Raw genomic sequence first — 22,417 nt, 5'->3', positions numbered from 1 at the left:
TGACAAATGCCGAAAAGTGGAATACTAGACGCATCGGCAACCCATTTCAAGTGAATAGATAACTCCAGTAAGAGCATTAATCAGATCGAAAGAGGCAAAAAAAAAATTTACCTACTGTTCTGTTGCCAACAGCCGCAACTTCAAGTCCGCCCTAAAGGTTAACATTCAGGGGCTTACTAATTATCAAGATACGATGAAAAGGAAAAAAGGCTTTTAAGTTTATTTATTAGTGTTACAAGTAGGTTTACATTAACACTGCCATGAAATTACTGTGAAAATCCCCCAGTCGGCCACTGTTTGGACAGAGGGAGAATTTAGTATGGCCAATGTGCCTAACCAGCATGCATTTCACAATGTGGGAGGAAAGCGAACATCCAGAGGAAACCTACGCGGCACAAGTCCACACAGATGGTGACCAAAGCTGGGAATTAAACTCAGATCCCTAACGCTGTGAGGTAGCAGTGCTAACCACTGTGCCACCATGCTGCCAGTAGGTATAAGGAGAACAAATCAGGGGAGACGTTATTAGAGTACAGAAAGTGCAGGGTGGATCTCCAGAAAGCAAAGGGAGGATATGAGAAAGCTCTGGCTGGCAAAAGTAAGGGAAATCCTAATATTCTATAAGTATATCAATGATAACCAGGGAAAGAGAGGGGCACATTAAGGACCAATTTGTGGATAGAGCCAGAGGACATTGGTAGTATGTTGATCAAATACTTCACGTCCATCCAAGTGATGGAGGACGGAGGTATGGAATTCAAGGAGAGACTGTGAGGTTCTTGAGCAACATGATGTAGTGGGTGAAGTATTGGAGGTGTTGGCAGGTATAAAATGTGGACAAATCTCCAGATCTGGATGAAGGGTGTTCTGGGCGGCTGTGGGAGGCAAGGGAGGAGACTGCAGGGGCTCTGACCAATATTTCATTCCTCCCAGACCATGGGGGAGGTGCCAGACGACTGGAGAACAGCTAATGTGGTCCTGCTATTTAAGGAAGGTTGTGGGGATAAGCCAGGGAACTACAGACTAGCAAGTCTCACATCAGTGGTTGGGAAACTATTGGAGAAGATTCTGAAGGAGAGCACCTACCTTCACTTGGAGAGGCAAGGTTTGATCAGGGATAGTCAGCACAGCTTTGTCAGAGGGTCATGCTGAAGAAATGTGATGGTTTTTTTTTGAGGGGGCGATCAGATGTGTCTATGAGGGTAGTGCAGTTGATGTAGTTTATATGGATTTCAGCAAAGTCTCCAACAAGTCCTAGATGGGGGACTTATAAAGAAGGAAAATGCACATGGGATACAAGGTAATTTGATAAAATGGATCCAAAATTGACTTCGTTGGAGGAGACAGAGGACAGAAGGTTGTGTCCAATGGCATACCACAATCTGAAGGCAAAGGTCATGTTAACAGGGTGATGAAAAAGACATCCAGGTCACTTGCCTTTAGCAAAAGAGGTACAGATTATAAAAGCAGGGAGGTCGTGTTGGGAGTTAGATAAAATTTTGGTATGGCCACAACTCGAGTACTGTGTGCAATTCTGGTTGCCACATTGTAGGAAGGATGTTGATTGCACTGGAAGGAGTGCAGAAGAGATTCATCAGGATGCTGCCAGGGGCAGAACATAAAAGTTTGAGCAGAGAGTGGATAGAATCATAGAATCCCTACAGTGCAGAAGGAGGCTATTTGGCCCATCAAGCCTGTGCAAACAGCAATCCCACCCAGGCCATATTGCCGTTCCCCATGTATTTAGCCTGCTCGTCCCTCTTACACTAAGGGGCAATTCAGCATGGCCAAATCAACCTAACATGCCTATCTTTGGAGTGTGGGAGGAAACCAGATCACCCAGAGGATATGGGCTGTTTTTGTTGGAGCAGAGAAGACTGAAGGGAGATCTCATCAAGGAATGCAAGATTGTAAAGGGCATGGACAGGGTGAACTGCAAGCAGCTGTTCCCCTCAGTCACGAGAGTGCACAAGTTCAACATGAAGGGCAGGAGGTTTAGAAGTGGTGTGAGGGTGCTGACAGTCTGAAATGTGCTGCTTGAGGGTGATAGAGCCAAATTACTTCACATTATTTGGCACTTGGTACATCATAACAATCAAGCGCTGGTAAATGAGGTTAGGTAGATAGTTTAGGCTCATCTCATGTGTTGGTGCAGACTTGACTGGCTGAAGGGCTTCTTCTGTACTATGTGACTCTATGATCTCCAATAACCATCAAATAATAATTTTTATGGCACACAAAAGTAAAGGCTGAGATATCAAATACTTATGCAAGACCCAAAATATGTGCACAAACAACCATCATCCTGATGATACTCCACATAATTTCAGACAATTTCTACTGCAGAGCATGGATGTTTCCTTGGTGATTTATGCCAGTTTTTTTATTTTAAAATTGTCTGATAGCGCAGTGCACATAACAGAACTTTCCTGCATTCCAGAGCAATGCTGTGCTATATCAACAGGAGCAGAATTCATGGAATTTTTGATTTGCATTAAATCCAAGAGGGAGCTCTTTTCATTTTGATAGATAATGGGGGACACCAGTACGAAATTATGCTTTTGAGTAATAATAATAAAGTTTTGACGAGCTGGTTCTTTGCACCTCTGGAACTCAAGAATTTAATTGCGACCAAATTGACTGAACATCCCCATGTTAAAAAAAAATCAGCCTCACATTGATGAAGCATTTTATCTCAAAATCCTTTGTGTAGATTAACTTATTCTAATGCTCTGACTTGTATCTACAACTCTAATGACATGGTTGTGTTTGAGAAAGGGATAATGGCTGGGACAATGGCCAGCAAAAACAAACTCATTGTATATAGAACATAGAACACTACAGCACAAACAGGCCCTTCGGCCCACGAGTTGCGCCGATCACATCAACACCTATCTATAGCCCCCAATCCCATAAAACCCCATATACTCATCCAGAAGTCTTTTAAAAGACCCCAGCGAGTTCACCTCCACCACCACTGACGGCAGCCGATTCCATTCACTCACCACCCTCTGAGTAAAAACTTACCCCTAACATCACTTCTGTACTTTCCTCCCCGCACCTTAAACCTGTGTCCTCTCGTAGCGACCATTTCAATCCGGGGAAATAGCCTCTGAGAATCCACCCTATCTATTCCTCTCAACATTTTATAAACCTCTATCTGGTCGCCTCTCAACCTACGTCTCTCCAGGGAAAAGAGACCCAGTTCCCTCAATCTAACTTCATAAGGCATGCCTCCCAGTCCAGGCAACATCCTTGTAAATCTCCTCTGTACCCTTTCAATAGCATATAAAATAGTATATAAAATTGAAGAGTGAAGGGTATGGATAAAAACTAATCAGTTTAAAAACAAAGCCACACTGTTCAGACAATGGAGGGAATATATTGATGCTTTTAAGCAACAAACATGGCAAAGCTTTCTGAATAGAGTCAAGAAAGGTTTTCTTTCTTACACCAAAATTAAATGTTTTGTTTCGCAGAACCATACAATATGTAATATGCACACACAAACACAATACTACGTGTATCATCATTTTTCATGCACAATACAGATTTCCGTAGTTCATATGCAGATTAAGGTAAGTGAACATTGTACAATTTTCTTCGTAACCAGGCAAGGACTGAAACAACAGTTGGGTCATTTGCATGCATCTAAAAATAACCAACAAGTCTGCACGTGAAATGTTCATCCCTCAGTTTCATATAATGAACTTGTTGTGCATTTCTGTTGTTATTTCAATTTATTTTTAAACTAATGCTAAGAGGTTCTGGGTTAGTAAAGTAACCACTTCATTTCTGGAAATACGGACAAAGTCATTCAAATAGAAGATTACAGATTCTTCATTATTTGCAGTCAGACTTGAATTTAACGTCAATATGAAAAAACGCGTTACAGCTTTATAAACTTGAGCTTTATGAAGGCAACGGTTCAACTGACATACACCATGTGCATTAGCTAGGAAGCTGAATTTACAAAGGAAGTGCTGATGAGCTGGTCCAAAGCCACAATGCAGCTGATGCACCAAATCATGCATTAGATAGATATGTACTAAATCAACAGTGGAATAACACAGTCTGATGGTAACTATCCCATGGCAGACTGGAATAAATGTTAAGTATGTAAAAAAATATGTAAAATGTAAAATAGGAATTAGATTTTAAAATTCACTCAGGGTTGCTTTTTGGTCCAAGTATAGAAGCATTGTTGGATTTAAATCTCAGAAACGAAGGGTGGCAATAACTGATGTGCATGTGGTAGAATAATTGGGAAGTAGTGATCACAATACAGTCAGGCTCAACATGATTACATGAAAGGATAATGAAGGGCGAACAATAAGGGTGCTGGAAACGGCAAAGGCAACGAGGGCCTTGCTAAAATTAACTTGGTTGCAAAGTGATTATATAAATTAGCTGTGGGTAAGCTTAAAATAGATGCAGTATAGACAACAATACAAGTGTCCTCAGACAGATTAAAATTACATCGACTGAGATGATTTATTTTCAATGATCACAACCATCTTCCTTTGGTATTCTTTCCACTTCCCCCCCCCCACCCCCGCAACTTATTCCCACTTCAGTTTGCCAGGGCTCCTCGATATCACACTCAAGTCAAATGCTGCCTTGATGTCAAGGGCATTCACTTTCATCTCAAGGTTACTTGGTGCTGAAACTTGGAAATCACTTGGAGAGTAGGGAATGTTTTGGAGGAAGTTCTTCATAGGATTGTGGGAGCATAAATCCATTCCCTTTGGATGGTTGTGGCAAAGACCATAGCATCTTTGAAGGGAAAGGTGGATGAAAAATTAAAATAATAGAAACTACAAGACTGAGGAATAATAATGTAGTGGGAATAGGTTTGGCTCTACCAAGTAGCTAGCACAATTGTAAAGGGCTGTATGGCCTCCTGTATTGTCAATATAAATGGGTTACTCAGTTCATTGAACCAATACAGAGTTTGTTTTCTGTTCTGCAGCGATTTGGAACACAAAATCTGTTTCATGCAAAAGCTCTATCCCCAATGCTATTTATAATTCAGTGTGCAAATGTATGCATAAGGTTGCTATTAATATCGGCAAGCTAAATTAACAGTTGAATTATGAAACTGACCAAAATGGGACTTCCCCAATCAAATGGGTGCCAACCAGACATGACTGTAGTATACAAATGTTCTATTACAGGATACTGTAACTTGCTACATTGGCTGTAAAACTTTGAGAGGTGTGGTGATCTAGAAAGGTATTTTTTCCTTTTAAAATACAAATCAGCTTGTTTTTAATTGTTTTGAAAACTTGTGCCATTGGAAATGCAATCCATTAACAACTTATTGAAAGCCAAGTTTACACTGGCACTGAAAAATTTTAGCTTATAGATATTTAACCCCTCTTTAGGTCACTCACCTACCAATCTCCAACCACCCCAACTGTCTCCCCATTAACCGAGCATGTTCAAAGTTAGAATGCATAGACCCATTTTTGGATTGAAGTAACGTAAACTGAATTACAGAGAACTGAAACAGCCATTACAGAACCATCTGTTCTTGCATGAAGGTCCATTGTTCAATTAATATGGAAGGTAGTGTTATTCAAAATTTAATTGGTACTTCATCTAATCTGGGAACTCTTGCTGTACACACTGGGTACGTTCCTCAAAAAAGTAATAACCCCCACAGATTACTGTGTTTCAGTGCAGCATGCTCCCAAAATCTGTACCTAGCATTATAATTTAAATTGCATTACGAAGATAAGAAATAACTGATTTAAACTAATCAAAAGTCCTCCATCATTAGCACTTAGAATTTATATTGTCTTTGGTGATTAATGCACTTCGTCATGTACATATTTTCTCTAACGGCCAAATATTGCTTAAAAACATTATTACTAAGCAAAACAGTTCCAACTTGAAAAAAGTATGTGAAAAATTATTGGGACTAGATACTGACATATACCCTGAATTCGATAGCCTACGTCCTCAGATCTTAAAAGGAAGTGGCTATAGAGATAATAGAAGTATTAGTTGTTAGGATTTACAAATCCAGAAATTCTGCAAAGATTTCAGCAAATTGGAAAACTTCTAATGCACAGAAGAGAGAAAGAAAACAGGAAATTAACGACTCGTTTAGCCTAACAACTGTCGTTAAGAAAATGTTGGATTCCATTATGAAGGAAGGAGCAGCAAGAAATGTAGAAAATTTTTATAACAAGCAAGCAGAATCAACATCGTTTTATGAAAAGAAAAATAAAATCACATTTGATCAATTTATTATAGTTTTTAAGATGAGGATTAAAAGGAAATGAGAAATGAAAGGACGATGGCACACAAAATTAGATGTCATGGTGCGGAGGGCAAATTATTAACATGGAGGGGATTAACAGAGTCAGGATGAATGGTTTGTTTTCAGAAAGAAACTGTAATGACTGGGATGCTACAGTGATCAATCCTGGGCCCCCCATTATTTACAATCTATATTAACAACTTGAGTGAAGGGACAGAGTGGATTATAGTCAAATTTGGCGATGATAAAGAAAAATCAGAAAGCAAGTTGTGAAAAGGGCATATCAAGTGTTGCAAAAGGGATATAGATTAGTAAAGTAAATGGACAAAAAAAATTGGCAAACGGGCAGTGACGAGCAGTTGTTGTATAATGTGGGAAAGGGGGAGGTTGTCCACTTTGTCAAAGCAAAATATTATTTAAATTGAGAGAGACTGCAGAATTCTGAAGAACAGCAAAATTTTGAATATCCTTATCCATGAAACAAAAATTAAGCATGTAAGTAGAAGTAGTAACTAGGAAAGGAAATGCAACGTTGGCCTTTACTACAATAGTGATGGCATATACAAGTAATGAAGCCCTTCTACAACCGTACAGGGCATTAGTGAGACCACACAGACTACTGTGTATAGTTTTGGTCTCCTTATTTAAGGAGAGTTTACACTTGCAGTGGAAACAGCTCAGAGAAGGTTTATCAGGCTGATTCCTGGAATGAAATGGTTGTACTGTAAGGAAACATTGAGCAGGTTGGTCCTACAGTCAGAGGGGTTCAAAAGAATGAGAAGTAATTGTATCGAAACATGGGATTCCAAAAGGGCCTGTCAAGATAGATGCTGAATGAGTATTTCCAAGAAGTGATAATGGAACTCAGGAACAGGGGTTTTCCATTTGGAGACAAAAGATGGAGGAGGAATTTCTTCTTTCAAGGGAACAATGAATATTTGGAATTCTCTACTTCAGAAGCTATCGAGGCTGGATTACTGAACATATTCAAGGCTGACATAGACAGGCTTGGAGCTGGCAAGAGTTATAGAGACAGGAAAGTGGAGTGGAGTGGAAGACAAGGTCAGATCAGGCATGATTTTATGGAATGGTGGAGTAGGCTAGAGAAGCCACCTGGCCTATTCCTGCTCCTACTTCTATGTTCAAATTCACCATCCTCCTCAATCCTGTAAACTCGTTGGTTGAGATATAATGTTTGTCCCATTATTCATTAAAGCATCAGATGTCCTTTTACCCTTGCTGTACCATTATCAACTTGCATTTCCAACACCTTGGGAGAAAAATCTGCAATCCAAATTGAAATAAATAAAACTTGCCTGCTGCAAGATACATTTCCCCCACCCTTTCATCTCCGTCACATTCAGTCCCTATAATGTTTACACTGCTTAATAATGCAGGGAAAAACTGTCTGCAAGACATGAAACCATCGGTCCCTGCAATCAGATATTTACAGAGACATCAGCGATCACTCCATAAATATTTCTTCTGCCAATACTAAATAGATTGCAGCATTTTTCAGCTGCTTTTGAACAATAATGAAATACTGAAAAATTCATAAACATTCAGAAATCTTTACAATATTGCGCAGACAGACAATCTAAATTTACAGAATAAAGATTCCTTTTCCATGCACAGTTTTAATATGATGGGATACTACGAGTACTTAATTTCATAATCATCCATTTAACAGTGACATGGTGGTACTGGTACTGGATTAGTAATCCAGGGACTCAAGTAATTTTCAGGGGACCCGGGTTTGAATCCCACTACAGCAGATCGTGGGATTTAAAGTCAATAAAGATCTAGAATCAAAAAAAATTCCAGTGACCATGAAATGTCTGTCCACAGTCCATAAAAAAGCATCTGCTTCACTAGTGTCCTTTAGGAAGGAAATCTGTCACTTCACCTGGTCTGGTCTACATGTGCCTTCAGACCCACAGCAATGTGGTTGACTCTTCAATGCACCCCAAAATGCCCAAGCAAGCCACTCAGTTCAAGGGCAGTTAGGAATAGTCAATAAATGTTGGTCCATTCCCTGAATGAATTTAAAAAATTAACATGTTGACCTGTGCAACAGTTTATACAAATGTCAGTTTAGATCATTAAGATGGAAATCTATGACTTTTACTTAATTCCCACTCCAGAGACTTGAGCACAAAATTCTAGGCTTACTTTTCATTAAGCACATATCGTCATTGAGGGCTTTTGTATGCTGCCGTGTGCCTGACAGCAGATTTTCTCTTTCGAATCCTAACCAGCTAGGACACTGATGCAAGGAGGAAACATGAGCACACCCTAAAGGAATGGAAATGCAAATAACAAAATGGGTATTTTTTGCACATCCAATTTCGCAATTCTGACCACGACAAATTAAACTAAACGGCACACATAACCTATCATGAGACAAGTAAAAACAAACTTTTGATCCACTGGAATTATGTAACTACGTGGAAACAAAGACACAAGATAAATAGAGAGGAGTTAAGATTTTGAATTGAAACAGTAACAAATAACATGAAAATAAACTGAGACTATCCAAGGAAGAAAGTTAAAGTTAACTTTTATCCCTTAGTAACAAAGTGTTGCCATTCCGGAGATCAAATAAGTAATGTTGCAGCCAAGACAGATAAACTTGGAGCAATACAACAATGCTCTGCATCTTCCTTCACGTTATCACTGATAAGAAAATTATTTTCCAATGTTTCAAATTTCTGATTCATGACTATTGAACGCAAGTAGGCAAGGCAGAGCCTTGTACAAGTGCACTTAAATAGAACTGCAGATATTTGCTGACCATCATCTGAATGCCAATGAAGTTTTTATATTACCATGAACGTCCCAAAGTGTTTCACATGGGCACCCAAACACGACACTAAAGGAGATATTCGGTCAGATGACCAAAAGCTTGGTCAAAGAGACCTCCTTTAAGGGGTATCTGAAATGTGCAGAGGACGTAGAGAGTTGGACAGGAATCCCAGAGCTAAGGCAGTGGAAAATACTGCCACTAATGGTGGAGAGATTGAAATTGGAGATGCTCAAGAGGCCAGAATTAAAGGAGCATTGCTATCTCTAAGGGATGTGGGGACGGAGGACATGGGGTTTAAAAGCCAAGAGAAGAATTTAAAAACTAATACATGGTTTAACCAGGAGCCCAAAAAGTGATAATCAGTGAACAGAACTTGCTCAGGGTTTGGAAAACCCTCAACTTTACAGACAGAATGTTGGAGACCAGCCAGGAACACACAGGAATAAAGGTGAGAAACAGCAAGGGCACAAGGGTTTCAGTGGCAGATGAGCAGAGACAGAGGTGACGTTGAACGATGTTACAGAGGTGGAGATAGGCAGTCTTAGCAATGGTGCAAAAGTAAAATTGCAAGTTCATCTTGGGGCCAAATGTGACAACAAAAGTTGTGAACAGACTGGTTTAATCTTGGACAGTTGTCAAGGAAAGGGATGGAGCCAACAGCTCAGGAACAGAGTGTGGAGCCAAAATCAAAAATAACAATTTTAGCCATGAATATTGCAGATAAGTGAGTCATGTTGGTAGAGCTTTTCATCTTGCACTCAGGACAAACTCAAGAATGCCAAATTTCAAACACTCATGACAATTTGTATTACAGGAGAAAAGGTGCTGATTGATTGGCAACTCAACTCCATTTGACCAACACATTGCCACAGAGAAAGCAATGGGAAAACTATAGGTTCCTCAAGCCTCCACGTAATTCAACAAGTATGCAAGGCTTGAACATATACCTTTTGCTTGCAGAGAATAGGCCCTTCTGTTCTGAATGTATGTTACTTCCTGCAAGTGTTTATTAAACACTTCCATTTTCAATTGGAGAAAATTTTCTGCTCATTCACCACTGGGTGTAGGATAAGCCGTCAGAATATTTTGCAACGGAGGAGGAGTCAACATGGGCAAGTTTGGATGCCTTCCAATCACTAGACTGTTCGTACTAAATCTTTTTTCTTCAACTGCATACAGTAGAAGAAAAAACACATTATGATCTAAAATGTTGCAGTTTTGTATATCTTAACATGTATTCATCTCAGTCATGATCTTGGTACTGTATTTGCCTTGTAATGTTTACATTTAAAATTGATGAGGGAGTAAGAGATGACACAATGAACTTCTGTAGCTGAATATAGCTTATTAACATCGATGGATGGAAATTTGCTTCAGAACTGTCAGCGTTAGCAATAATTGTAAGAATAACACCAGCACCAAAGGCTATGGGGAGAAAGTAGGATTAGAATATTGAGTTGGACAATCAACCATGATCATGACGAATGGTAGAGCAGGCTCAAAGGGCCAAATGGCCTCCTCCTGCTCGTACATTCCATGTTTCTATGCCTCTTAAATTGTAAATTTACTGAGACTGATACATTGCAAATTTGTTTCAGAAAAGTTAAGGATCCATACCACATTCTCTTGAATATATCTTGAGATGTAACTGAATATAACCCCAATGGAACCACAAAGTGGAATGGACACTTAATCACAGAGTCACTATCGTCTAACTTCAATATACGACAGGCCTTAAAATTGGTTCAAACCTTTGCAGATGATTGATAGCAAGTGCACATTAATTCTGGGGTTATTAGATTCATCGCTACCTGTACCCCATCAAGTTCAACATTCAGCAATCACTGTCCTGGTTCACATGTGAAAAATTATCACTCAGGACATTTATTTATCGTAGGTAGCTAAAACCCATGAAACTGAACTACGACATGTACTTCTTTTTCTAAAGGCTTATTACTTTAAAAGGCCAAGAATTCAAGTAGTAATTCCTACACAAGTTTGACCTTGTGTGATACCACATTTGAAGAAGATCATTTTGGAATTCAAACTGTGATTTTTCAGAACAAAAGCTCAAACAACAAGCGATGTATTTTAAAAATTGTATCAACAACCACTCCATATGCAGCACTTGTGGCAAAACGTGCTTCTCACCAACTGGCCTCCTCACCCATCAGTGCACATTATAAAGCTACCTAATCTCTAATAGGTTTCATTTACTGCATGTCCTTCATTTTATGTAAAAACAAGGATGCCACCACCACCAAAGACAAAGTTGCATTTATATCCTTGTTTCAATGTTACAAAACAGCCCAAACGCTTCACAGAACCGTTACAAAGCAAAATTTGACACCATGCCACAAAAGACTAGGGCAGATGGCCAAAGGATTGGTCCAACAAATAGATTATCTATTTGACAGGAGGAAAAACTTCCAGTAATGCTGCGTTTTGGTATGTTCATAAACAGGGATACCTAATAGTTTGCTAAAATTATTTGCTGGGTAACTTCTATTGCAGTGACCAGTTCAAATGTCGTCAAACCACAATTAAGCACAGCTCACGTCCTCAAGAAAAACATACAAGTCTTCTTCATACCTCATGACTATGGGCAACATCAAACATAGGAGAACACAGGAAACTGTTGGTTGCTGTTTTGATTTCTGCTCTGCACTGACTTACTCAACGTCAGACAAGATAGTGGCTCAGATGCTAAAATTGCACTTCAAAAATCATCCACCCATCTACACACTCTCCCTACCACAGTAGATAAATATTATACATCTTATAATTCAAATTAAACTCTTAATCATGTCCCTTCCTCCACATCTCCCAAAAAATCTCCAAACATGGATTAGTTTGCCTATTATTTCCTCAGAATCAAATAGTTAAAAGGAGTAAGCTTTGGCATTCATTGAACATTCCCCCATCATGTTGTTCTTATATTGATAAAACCTGTCTTTAGTCAACTGTAATAGTAAGATTGCTTCCAACACAGTATTGATCCCTTTAATTTCCATTGTGACACTCATCTCATGCCTGCAAGCACATGAAGCCAATGGACAATTCAACTTCAAACAGGATAACATAACATATGGATAACTTTTCTTTATTCAGGTGGCAGGATAGGCACAGTGGTTAGCACTGCTGCCTCACAGCGCCAGGGACCCGGATTCAATTCCAGCCTCAAGTCACTGTCTGTGTGGAGTTTGCACCTTCTCCCCATGTCTGCATGGGTTTCCTCCAGGTGCTCCAGTTTCCTCGTACATGCCACACACTGTGTGGGTTAGGTTAATTGGCCATGCTAAATTACCCCTTTGTGCAAGGGATACCAGGATAGGGCCTGGGTGGGATTGTCGTCGATGCAGGCTCAATGGGCTGAAAAGCCTCCTTCTGCAATGTAGGCATTCTATAAAATGAAGTCCAGGAGGTCAGATGACCTTCGCAATTTCTGCACAGACAAATATCTAACTCCAGACTCTCAAAAGTAATTAAAACGTAAGTATGTGGGTGGAACACCTTCCATTGAAAAGGCATTCCAGATACGAAACCACTTGTGAATTTACTGCTCAATGATCAGACTGATTACAGAAACTTAAATTCAATGATTCACTCAGACCCAGGAAGCTCGAAACCTGAGTGGTGGAGAGAAAACTAGTTTATTACAAGCAGGTGTGAACAACTGCCATTAATTTCCCCATTGTGTGGTAATGGAGTCTAAGTATTGATCATGTAGACACAAACTAAATTGACTAGAGATAAAGGGGTGGCATGATGGTTAGCACAGCAGCCTCACAGCACCAGGGACTGGTTTTAATTCTGGCCTTGGGTCACTGTCTGTGTGGAGTTTGCACATTCTCCCCATGTCTGCATGCATTGCCTCCAGGTACTCCGATATCCTCCCACAGTCAAAGGTGTGTGGGTTAGGTAGATCGGCCATGCTAAATTAACCCAGTTAAGGGTAACTGGGTACCCAGTTAAGAGTAACCCAGTTAGGGTAAGCTTTCTCCAAGGCAGCCTTCATGATAGCACAGAGTTGCTGAGCACAGACTGATAGCCAAGTTCCACACACGACAACAATCTCAACCAAGGTCTTGGGTTCATGTCACACTATCTGTAAGCCCCACAACTTGCCTGCACTTACAAAATCTCTAACTGTCCTGGCTGGAGGCAATACGCATCTTTTTAACCAGTGCTTAATGCTCTCTCCATTCATTATCTGTACCTTTAAGACTTGCATTTCAACCATTATTTTGCAGTTTGAGTTTGTGTCTTTATATGCCCTGTTTACGAACAGAACTCATTTACCTGACGAAGGAGCAGAGCTCTGAAAGCTAGTGGCTTTTGCTACCAAATAAACCTGTGTTGAGAGACTTCTTGCTGCATTCACCCCAGTCCAACGTCAGCATCTCCATATCAAAATTAACCCAGCGTCAGGGGATTAGCAGGATAAATGAGGGGTTACAGGAAGAGTCTGGATGGGATTGTGTTAAGTGCAGATTCAAGGGGCCAAATGGCCTCCCTCTGCACCGCAGGGATTCTATGATTCTAACATATTATTCCAAAGACCAGCCAAGAGCAAGTGAGTCTGAAGGCCAACAGCACACAAGAGGGACCACCCTCCAACAAGACGACAGTACCCTGGCTCACCAGTCAACCAAGGCAGTTAGAGGAGCTAATTTGTTCCCCCTGCAAAAAAAAGCACTCGGCCACAACTTCATCTGAAAGCCCAAAGACTTCCAACTTAGAAAGGATTTTGGAAGAGGACCCCATCCAGGCCTGAACCGCAAGAGGATTCCATCTGGCCTTGCAATTATTTCATCTAAAAGGACTAATTTGAACACATGATTTGTTTCCTTGTTACTCCATTAATAATCTAAGTGCGTACATCACCTATAAAATGCATTTTCTTGTGTATTGTGTGTCTGTGTTTGAGGAAGCTTCTCTGCATTTACATGTAAATCCTTTCTTTAGATTTAAACTTACATTTTGTTGTGAACAACCAAGAGGTGAGCCAAAGGGGATTCCCACCCACCTGTTTCACCTTGACTTTATTCTTGGCATTTATATTTGCCATTCACAATGTTAAAATAAATCTGCAATTTGTCTGGTGGTATTTTGACCAAAACTGTCAGGTCGGCAGTTTAACTGCTGGGCCAAAATGCTGTATGCAGCTTAAAAAAAAATGAAAAATGCTCATCATTCACAGCATTCAAAGACTCGTGCTTATGATGCCAACTCAACGTGCAGGTAATGTGCAACTGGCTGCAACTCAAAGTATAATCATCAGGATTTAGTGCGGTTGGCTCATAAAATGGCCTTTTTTAAATAAAAACTAATTTTCCCTAATAGCAGACATCAAGTATACTTGCATTGCATGGATGGCTGTAACATTAGGCACCCTTAATATGTGACTTAGCACAAATCAAGAGGCTACACTAAACAAATTAGATTTGTATTTACATTGCACTATATGGTATTTCAGAGCAATTGAAATGCAATGGCATTACGTAGGCAAAGTGGATGGCAGCTTTAAGCTTCTTAACAAGCTACATTCTCACCCAAATTTAAGATGGCTCAAATATTACCCTGTTCAATATTTTGCCTATCAATTGAAAATGGCTCAGAGAAATACTGATCTGAACAGGTTTAAACACATCAAGTTAGCGGGGTATTGTACTCAATAAAAACTTGAGGTCCCTCCATGAGTCAAAACACATGGCAAAATCTTTTGCATTAAATTAGACACTGCATAAGCAGCCCAATTGTATCCTCACAACTAAACAAGGAAAGGCTCATTGAATTCTGGACAGGGAACTGACCACTCTGGGTGAAGTTGAAAGATTTTAACACATTCAATATATTTAATCACGACAGGACAATCGCCAACAAAAGAACAATGTCAAGATGTGTTATTATCTCTCTTGCTTGAATTGCATAAATCTCAAAACATTATGACCACAGATAAGTAACTCTTCAAAGTACATAAATGTACTTGGCATCAGAGAGTAAACCTTGGAAGTTTTCAGATTTTTGGACAATGAAGTGACTAAAATAAATGACACAATTAATAAATTCTGAACCTCTGGTTATAAAGCCATGAAGTGGAAATTTGAGAAATGAAGCAGAGATGACATGGCCATAAATGAAGGTTTCTGTAATTATCAGAATAAAAGTTGAGGTCTTGTGTCATATTGAGCAGCGTCTCTGCCTCAGCCAGAAATACAAGGACCAAGTCCCATTGCAGGACTGGATGGGCATGAAAGGTGTTCACGTCGGCCAAACAAGTTCATTACCAACATGCAAATCTATCCAACATGCCTACAGCAGGTGGCAAGAACAGAAGAGTCTCCTGCAGAGTTGTCTCCTTCAACCTATATATAGCCTCTGATTTCAGGCTAGCAGCCCATTCCAGTAAAACAAAAACAGATGCAAGCATGAGTTTTGTATGCCTCATGAGTCTCTAGTTAGGGAATCCGAAGAGAATGAGGTTGGGCTGAAGGTGAGCAACACCTTGTCAGAAGGTGACAGTTTTGACAATGTGCAGATGCTGCGTTTGAAGATCAAAATAGTACATAGTGATCACACTTTGCTGGGTTTAATCCAGAAGGGAAGCCAAATAGTGACTGGAATGAATGCCCAAACAACAAAACCTCTGGCAGATGTTCAATGCAAAAACTTCCATTTTCAGCAAGAAATCTTGTTTACGCAGGGAACAAAGTTGACCTTGAAGCCCCCACTGTTCATTAAAGTATTTGTAACCTGTATCAGTCTCAATGCTTTATAATTGGTCTTGTTTCACTAAAGGGTTCAGCAGTAATCTTGCTCCAGGATTGGAGGAAACGTCTATGGGAGGATGTGCAAGGTCACAGTCTCTAGTCACATACAAGGGACTTCATTATAATGACCCTTTCAGCAAATACCTAAATCATTAGAGGCGGAAGATCTATTTAAGAGAGAGTGGTAACTCCATCAGAGTATCTAGTGCAGACCTCAAATAATCACGTCGTATTTGTAGCAGTGACTACACTTTAAATTAAGTACTTAACGGGTTGTATGTTACATAAGAACATAGGAGCAGGAGTAGGCTATTTGGCCCCTTGAGCCTGCTCTGCCATTCAATAAGATCATGGCTGATCTTGTTGTGAACTCAACTCCACTTACCCTCATGCTCACCAGAACCCTTAGTTCCTTTACTGTTCAAAAATGTATCTATCTTTGCTTTAAAAACATTCAATGAGATAGCCTCAACTCTATCACTGGGCAGGGATTTCCACAGATTCACAACCCTTTGTGTGAAGAAGTTCCTCCTCAACTCAGTTCTAAACCTGATACCCCTTATTTTGAGGTTATGCCCCCTAGTTCTCATTTCACCCAGTGGAAATAACTTCCCTGCATCTATATGTTTTTATAAGATTTCTCCTCATTCTTCTGAACGCCAATGAGTATAACCCAAGTCTACTCAGTCTCTCCTCATAAGCCAAATATCTCAACTCCAGAATCAACCTAGTGAATCTCCTCTGCATCCCCTCCAGTGCCAGTATATCCTTTCTCAAGTAAGGAGATCAAAACTGCATACAGTACTCCAGGTGTGGCCTCACCAGCACCTTATACAGCTGCAACACAATCTCACTGTTTAAACTCCATCCCTCCAACAATGAAGGACAAAATTCTGTTTGCCTTCTTAATTACCTGCTGCACCTGCAAACCAACTCCTGCACCAGGACACTCAGGTCCCTCTGCACAGCAGCATGCTACAATCTTTTACCATTTAAATAATAGTCCATTTTGCTGATATTCCTACCAAAATGGATGACCTCATATTTACCAACATTGTACTCCAACTGCCAGGCCCTTGCCCACTCACTTAGATCATCTATATCTTTTTGCAGACTTCTAGCATCTTCGGCACACTTTGCCCGACCACTCATCTTAGTGTCATCCGTGAATTTTGATACACTACACTTGGTCCCCAACTCCAAATCATCTATGTAAATCATCAGTTATATTTGGGACATCTTGGGGAAATTGGAAAGGTTGTATAAATGTAATTCTTCAAATGCTGCAGATAAATTTTTAAAGGGAATTATTTTTGTGAAAACTGCATGATTGGTAGTATTTGATATAAAACTGAATCATGTTTATCACAATACAAATAGTCTGAACATATTCGTTAAAGCAACTAGTAGTTATTATAGCTGCATTGTTAGTAGAAATACTGGCTGAAAAGTTAACATTGAAATACTTTGAATTAAAGTTGTTCAATTGCAAGCTTTAAAAATTTCCCTCCCGAGAATGATCCTAACAAAGCAACTGTTCAGATTTCTGGCGTAACAAAAAAATCCAGTGATTTAGACTTTTAGCCAAATATGAAGGAACAAGGACAGGTTGGTAGGATATAGTAAAGTGTATCTAAAACCATCTAACTACACGAGTAAATTTCAATGTAATTCAGAAACTGAGTTTCATCAATCAAATATATCTGGGAATGGAAGGAACAACAGCAAATTAGTTCTTTGACAAGGATTAATAAACAAAACTAACAATATAGAGTATTTATGCCACAATAACTGACAATGGTATTGTACTTGTACGTTTTTGAGGTTTCAGAATACCCAAGCATGGATTGGAAATACTATAAATGAACACATTTTAGCCCATAACTGAAATTGTGGTCATTTCCTGAACTTTTACTGTATCATTTTCTTGACGTGCCAGTACTGTAGGGTCTGCATTGTAAATGCATTTTACTTCAAACATACACCAAACCAGGTAACTGCTGTAATTTTTAATTGTTTAATTATAGCTAACCTCTTCCGGGGACTTTCACGTTTGAAAGAGCTTCCCAGCTGATACACTTTAAAGACAAAAGTAACAATCTGGATTTCATACCTGCTTCCCTCCCCCCTCATTCTACCTTCAAAACTGTCATGGATTAGGGTAGAAGATAACGTACAACATGTTCACCGATAGGATCAGTGCCTCTCCCTAGTTAAAGAAACTCAATTGATCAGTCAGTAACTGCAAAAGCTTCTCTGTGGCAAAAACGTAACTAAGCTGAAAGACTCAAGTAACAATGGCCAACACCCCCATTTGGAAAAGCCAGAGTTCAGACATCACCACAAATTAGTTGAAAGTCCAACCGACTTTCACTGTTGCCACAAGGGCAGCACTGCAATAAATCATGTCTGAATTTATCCACTGATAATATTTTAACTTCAAATTGTAGATTAATTGGGCTGCATAATGTTATCTAAAAGGAGAAAAATAGCAGGTCACATTTGGCAAATCTGACTGGATGATGATAGATGGGGTGAAAAAGGAAAATGCATTGAAAGTAACATAGTACATGGATAGCAAGTCTTGGACAAGGTACCACACAGACAATATTTGAGTTGATTAATGAGTATGGAATTAAAAAGATCAAAGTGGATTGAAAACTTGTTTTACAAAAACAAATGCAGAATGCTTGAAAATGGAAGAGATGGAGAAAGCAGGGTCCAGTTCTCTAATTAGGAAGCTTGGTAAATTATTCTAGGACTAAAAGGAAGCTGCAACAGGATATGGATAAGGAGGAGGAATTAGCAAAAATGGCAAACAGATTTCAATGTCTGACATTATGGAGGGGGCGCGGTTCAGTGCGAAATGTGATTCACCTCCCATGTCTCAGGAAAATGAATTAATGGAATAATGGCCATTAATGGAATAATGGGCACTCGTGAATAATGTAAAAAGACAAAATATAATGGATTTCATATTGCAAAGCAAGTGAGGCATAGAATATAAAGGTCAAACTCCAATGGTGAATCCACATGAAACCTCAGTTTGAATGCTGTGCACAGCTTTGCAATCCCCACAAAATGTCCTACAGGAAGGATGTAAAAAAAAAGGTTTAGTGTATTAGGGATCATTAGCATGCTGCCTGGCACAAGGAAATATATACAGAAAGACAAAGTAGATTACAGTGTGTTTCGGTCAAGGTGTATAACGTTGAGGATAGGGGAGATTGGAAAATGTCAGTTTCTGGTAATTAAGGGGTCAACATTGAAACTTAGGTCAGGGAAGAAATATTAACAGTTGTGAAGTGTGAGTGAGTGAGCCAGAGATCATTCTAAAAGGTAATAGGGTAGACACTGGTCGAAGCTTCAAGTGACATGGAGATGAGACAGGCAACATGGACTGAGTGGGGGCAATAAGGATCAACATGGACAGATTGGGCCAAATAGCTTAGTGTGTAATAATTATATGAAATGTTATGGTTAAAAGACATGAAATTATCCAAACATAAGAGTAATTAAAATTATGGTAACAAACCTTACAGTTCCCAAAATTCTGCTGTGTTGTATTTTAAAACAGAACATTGAACTTAAGAATTGATCTCACTCCACTGTCACTCAATAATTAAAAATTAAAGTTAAACAGGGAAAATATTGCTGAAATAAAGTACAATTCTGTGCCTCTTAAAGTACAGGATTCACAATGATTATGTTTAACCTTGTTCAAAAAAATTTGAATATTTAACAAGTTTGGTCATTAACTGTGTTCATGTCAGCATGAATGAAAGCCTGTCTAGAACCCAAAAGGAGGAGAGAGACTGTATAGTAAACAGGTTAAAAAATAAAATGTCATTTCTGTCTGATACCCATATACAGAAGAGCCATCACAAGGCAAATTAAAAGGATTTCAAATTATTTTGAAGCATAAAGAATATAACATGATGTCCAACGCTGCAAAATTTCACATCATTGTAACTATGACCAACAAGGGCATGCTGTTAATTTAAACATCAATAACTTGATGCAGCAATTTGCATCCCTGGCATATTTGTGGGGCTAAACATAACCATGTTACTTCAAATTAAATGCTTTACAATTTAATTTTCAGCACCATTGCTTTGCTGGTTTACATTTCACTTGCGACGATTTTTTTTAAAAAGGAAAAAGTAAGGTAAACAAGGAAAGAAATTGTGCCGAAAATATCCATTATCAGTGTTAACATTAAGCGTACTATCTCCTGCAGTTCTTGGGTACCAGCGCATGAATTTAACACTGATGTTGAGGTGGAACTAGCGTGCCATCATCCTTTGTAAAGAAAATTGCCATACACCTAATGCCCTGCCCAGACGCATTCCAACATCGACATTCAACAGAAAAACCACGAAGCCCCCCAACACCTCTAGCTTTCACAATCTGTATGGACCTTCAAAAAAAGTAACACTGTGAAACTAAAATGTATATTTGTTTTCCAAACACCAAGACAAACACAGGGCTTGTGGTAAACAACCCATCGCTAACATCCATATGCACTTACCGTCAGAATGCTCCAATGCATCGTCGCTGCGGACCAAGCTACGAGAGAGGGAAGAAAGCACCACAACAAGCTAAAAGCTCCCATTGCTAGCAGGGCTAGGCGGTTAAGAGTTTGCTGGTGGCCGCCGCTGGAGCTGCCAGGCGTCCATAGCTCGCACACTGGTTCATTTTACCGTGTTTTTGTGGCGAGCCGCCTCACTCCGCATTGTGCCACTGCCCCGCTCGACGCACTTCTACTGCGCTAGGATCGGCAACCACCCCCCCATACGGACGGCCGCCGATAGATTTTACTGGCACCAGCGGCTCCGCCACTGCAGGAACCTGGCGGCCACTTTCACCAAGTCGACTGGCTTCAAGTAGTAAGGGAGAAGCGACTGGTCGTCAATGTCGGCTGCATTTATTCCCATAGCTCCAGTGAGGCTGCTTTGTTCAGAGCGCGGCGAGCTGAGGCTGAGACTGAATGGGGATCAAGAAGCGCTCTCCGGCTCCGCTGTCGCAGTGAAGGGGGAAGGGGCGGGGCCGGGAGCTCTGCGTCATCCTCAGAACGCTCCGGGCCACATTCCATTGCCAATCAGACACCCCAGCCGAGCCCCCGCCTTCGGACTGACACCGCCCTCACTCGCCGGCAGCACACCGGCCGCAGAGTCAAATGAGAGTCACCCTTTCCTGAGTTTCCACATGTTCTACACCTCTGTTACACTGTCATCCCGCAGCCTCCTCCTTTCCTTCTCTATGTGACGGTAATACATCAAATCAATTCAAATATTGAGGTGGACGTTGTGTATGGCGTTTTCCCGTTCAGTTCGGACAGCAGACCTTTATAAATTTAAACTGGATTATTTTGCTGCTGCGGTGAAAGTGTGGATGGAAATGAAGTTTAATTTGGGGAAATAATTTTAAGCAATTTTAAGAGGATAAGGAAAGACAGGAGCATGCTCATGGCAGGGACAGATTAACATGGCAACGTGAGAAAGCCGCGTGCATACACCTATGCCGTCATTCAATTAGGTCATGGATAATCTATCCCCACTTAATGTTACCACCTTATCTCCATATCCCTTAATACCCTTACGTAAAAAAATCTGTCTCAACCTTGAGAGCCCCCAATAACGCTGCATTCACATCCTTTGGGAGGAAGAGATTTCTACAACTCCCATCGAAGAAAATGGTTTCTCTATTTATACCAGCAGCATTGCTCTCAAATCACCCACCCCAAAAATCTTGTACCTGAGAGCCAAGATTATGCTCCTCAAGTTTAACCCTCTAAACCCCACTGTTATTCTGTTGTTGTTGTTGTTGCATCATCCCCATTCCCCATTGCCAATTTTTCTTACAAAAAGGATAGGAGGAGGAGAGGTAATAAGCCGTGGATAACGAAGGAGGTGAAGGAAAGTGTTAAACTAAAAGCGGAGGAATTTAGAGTAGCTAAGAGTAGTGGGCGAGAAGAGGATTGGGAGACTTTTAAATGTCAATAAAGATTGACAAAGAAGTTGATAAGGAAGGGTAGGAGAAACTATGAAGCTGGGCTAGCGCTTAATATAAAAAAGGATAGCAAGAGTTTTTATAAATATATAAAAAGGAAGAGGCTGGCTAGGGTGAATGTTGGTCCTTTACAGGATGAGAAAGGGGACCTCGTGGTAGGGGATGGGGATATGGCTAAGGTATTGAATAACTTTTTTGTTTCTGTCTTCACGGAGGAGGACGTGAATAATTTGCCGGGTGTTAGCGATAGAAAGGTGGTAGGACTGGAGGGTCTTAATGACATTACTGTTACTAGAAAGGCGGTGCTCGACAGACTGGAGGGGCTGATTGTGGACAAGTCCCCAGGACCGGATGGAATGCATCCGAGGGTTCTGAAAGAAATGGCGGAGGTGATAGTGGATGCCTTGGTGGTTATTTTCCAAACGTCGCTGGATTCCGGGGAAGTGCCGGATGATTGGAAAACAGCTAATGTTACGCCGTTGTTTAAGAAGGGTGCCAGGCAAAAGGCGGGGAATTATAGGCCGGTTAGTTTAACGTCTGTGGTAGGTAAAATGT

At 40.2% G+C, this 22,417-nt stretch overlaps 1 protein-coding gene across 1 annotated transcript in view; it reads right to left on the bottom strand.

Moving 5' to 3' along the window:
• tnfrsf21 (tumor necrosis factor receptor superfamily, member 21) overlaps positions 1 to 20,899 on the bottom strand; it is an 86,806-nt gene extending 65,907 nt beyond the window's left edge. Inside the window, exon 1 of the mRNA XM_080192428.1 lies at positions 20,382 to 20,899. Coding sequence (XP_080048554.1) covers positions 20,382 to 20,465 — 84 coding nt within the window. The 5' untranslated portion in view covers positions 20,466 to 20,899. The remainder of the gene's footprint in view (positions 1 to 20,381) is intronic.
• Positions 20,900 to 22,417: the final 1,518 nt, after the last annotated feature.

Source organism: Carcharhinus amblyrhynchos, chromosome 7 (genome assembly GCF_965287045.1).
Source record: "Carcharhinus amblyrhynchos chromosome 7, sCarAmb.v2.hapA, whole genome shotgun sequence".
NCBI lineage: Eukaryota > Metazoa > Chordata > Chondrichthyes > Carcharhiniformes > Carcharhinidae > Carcharhinus > Carcharhinus amblyrhynchos.
Note: the sequence above shows the minus strand (reverse complement) of the source record. Positions and strands in the feature narration are given on the sequence as shown.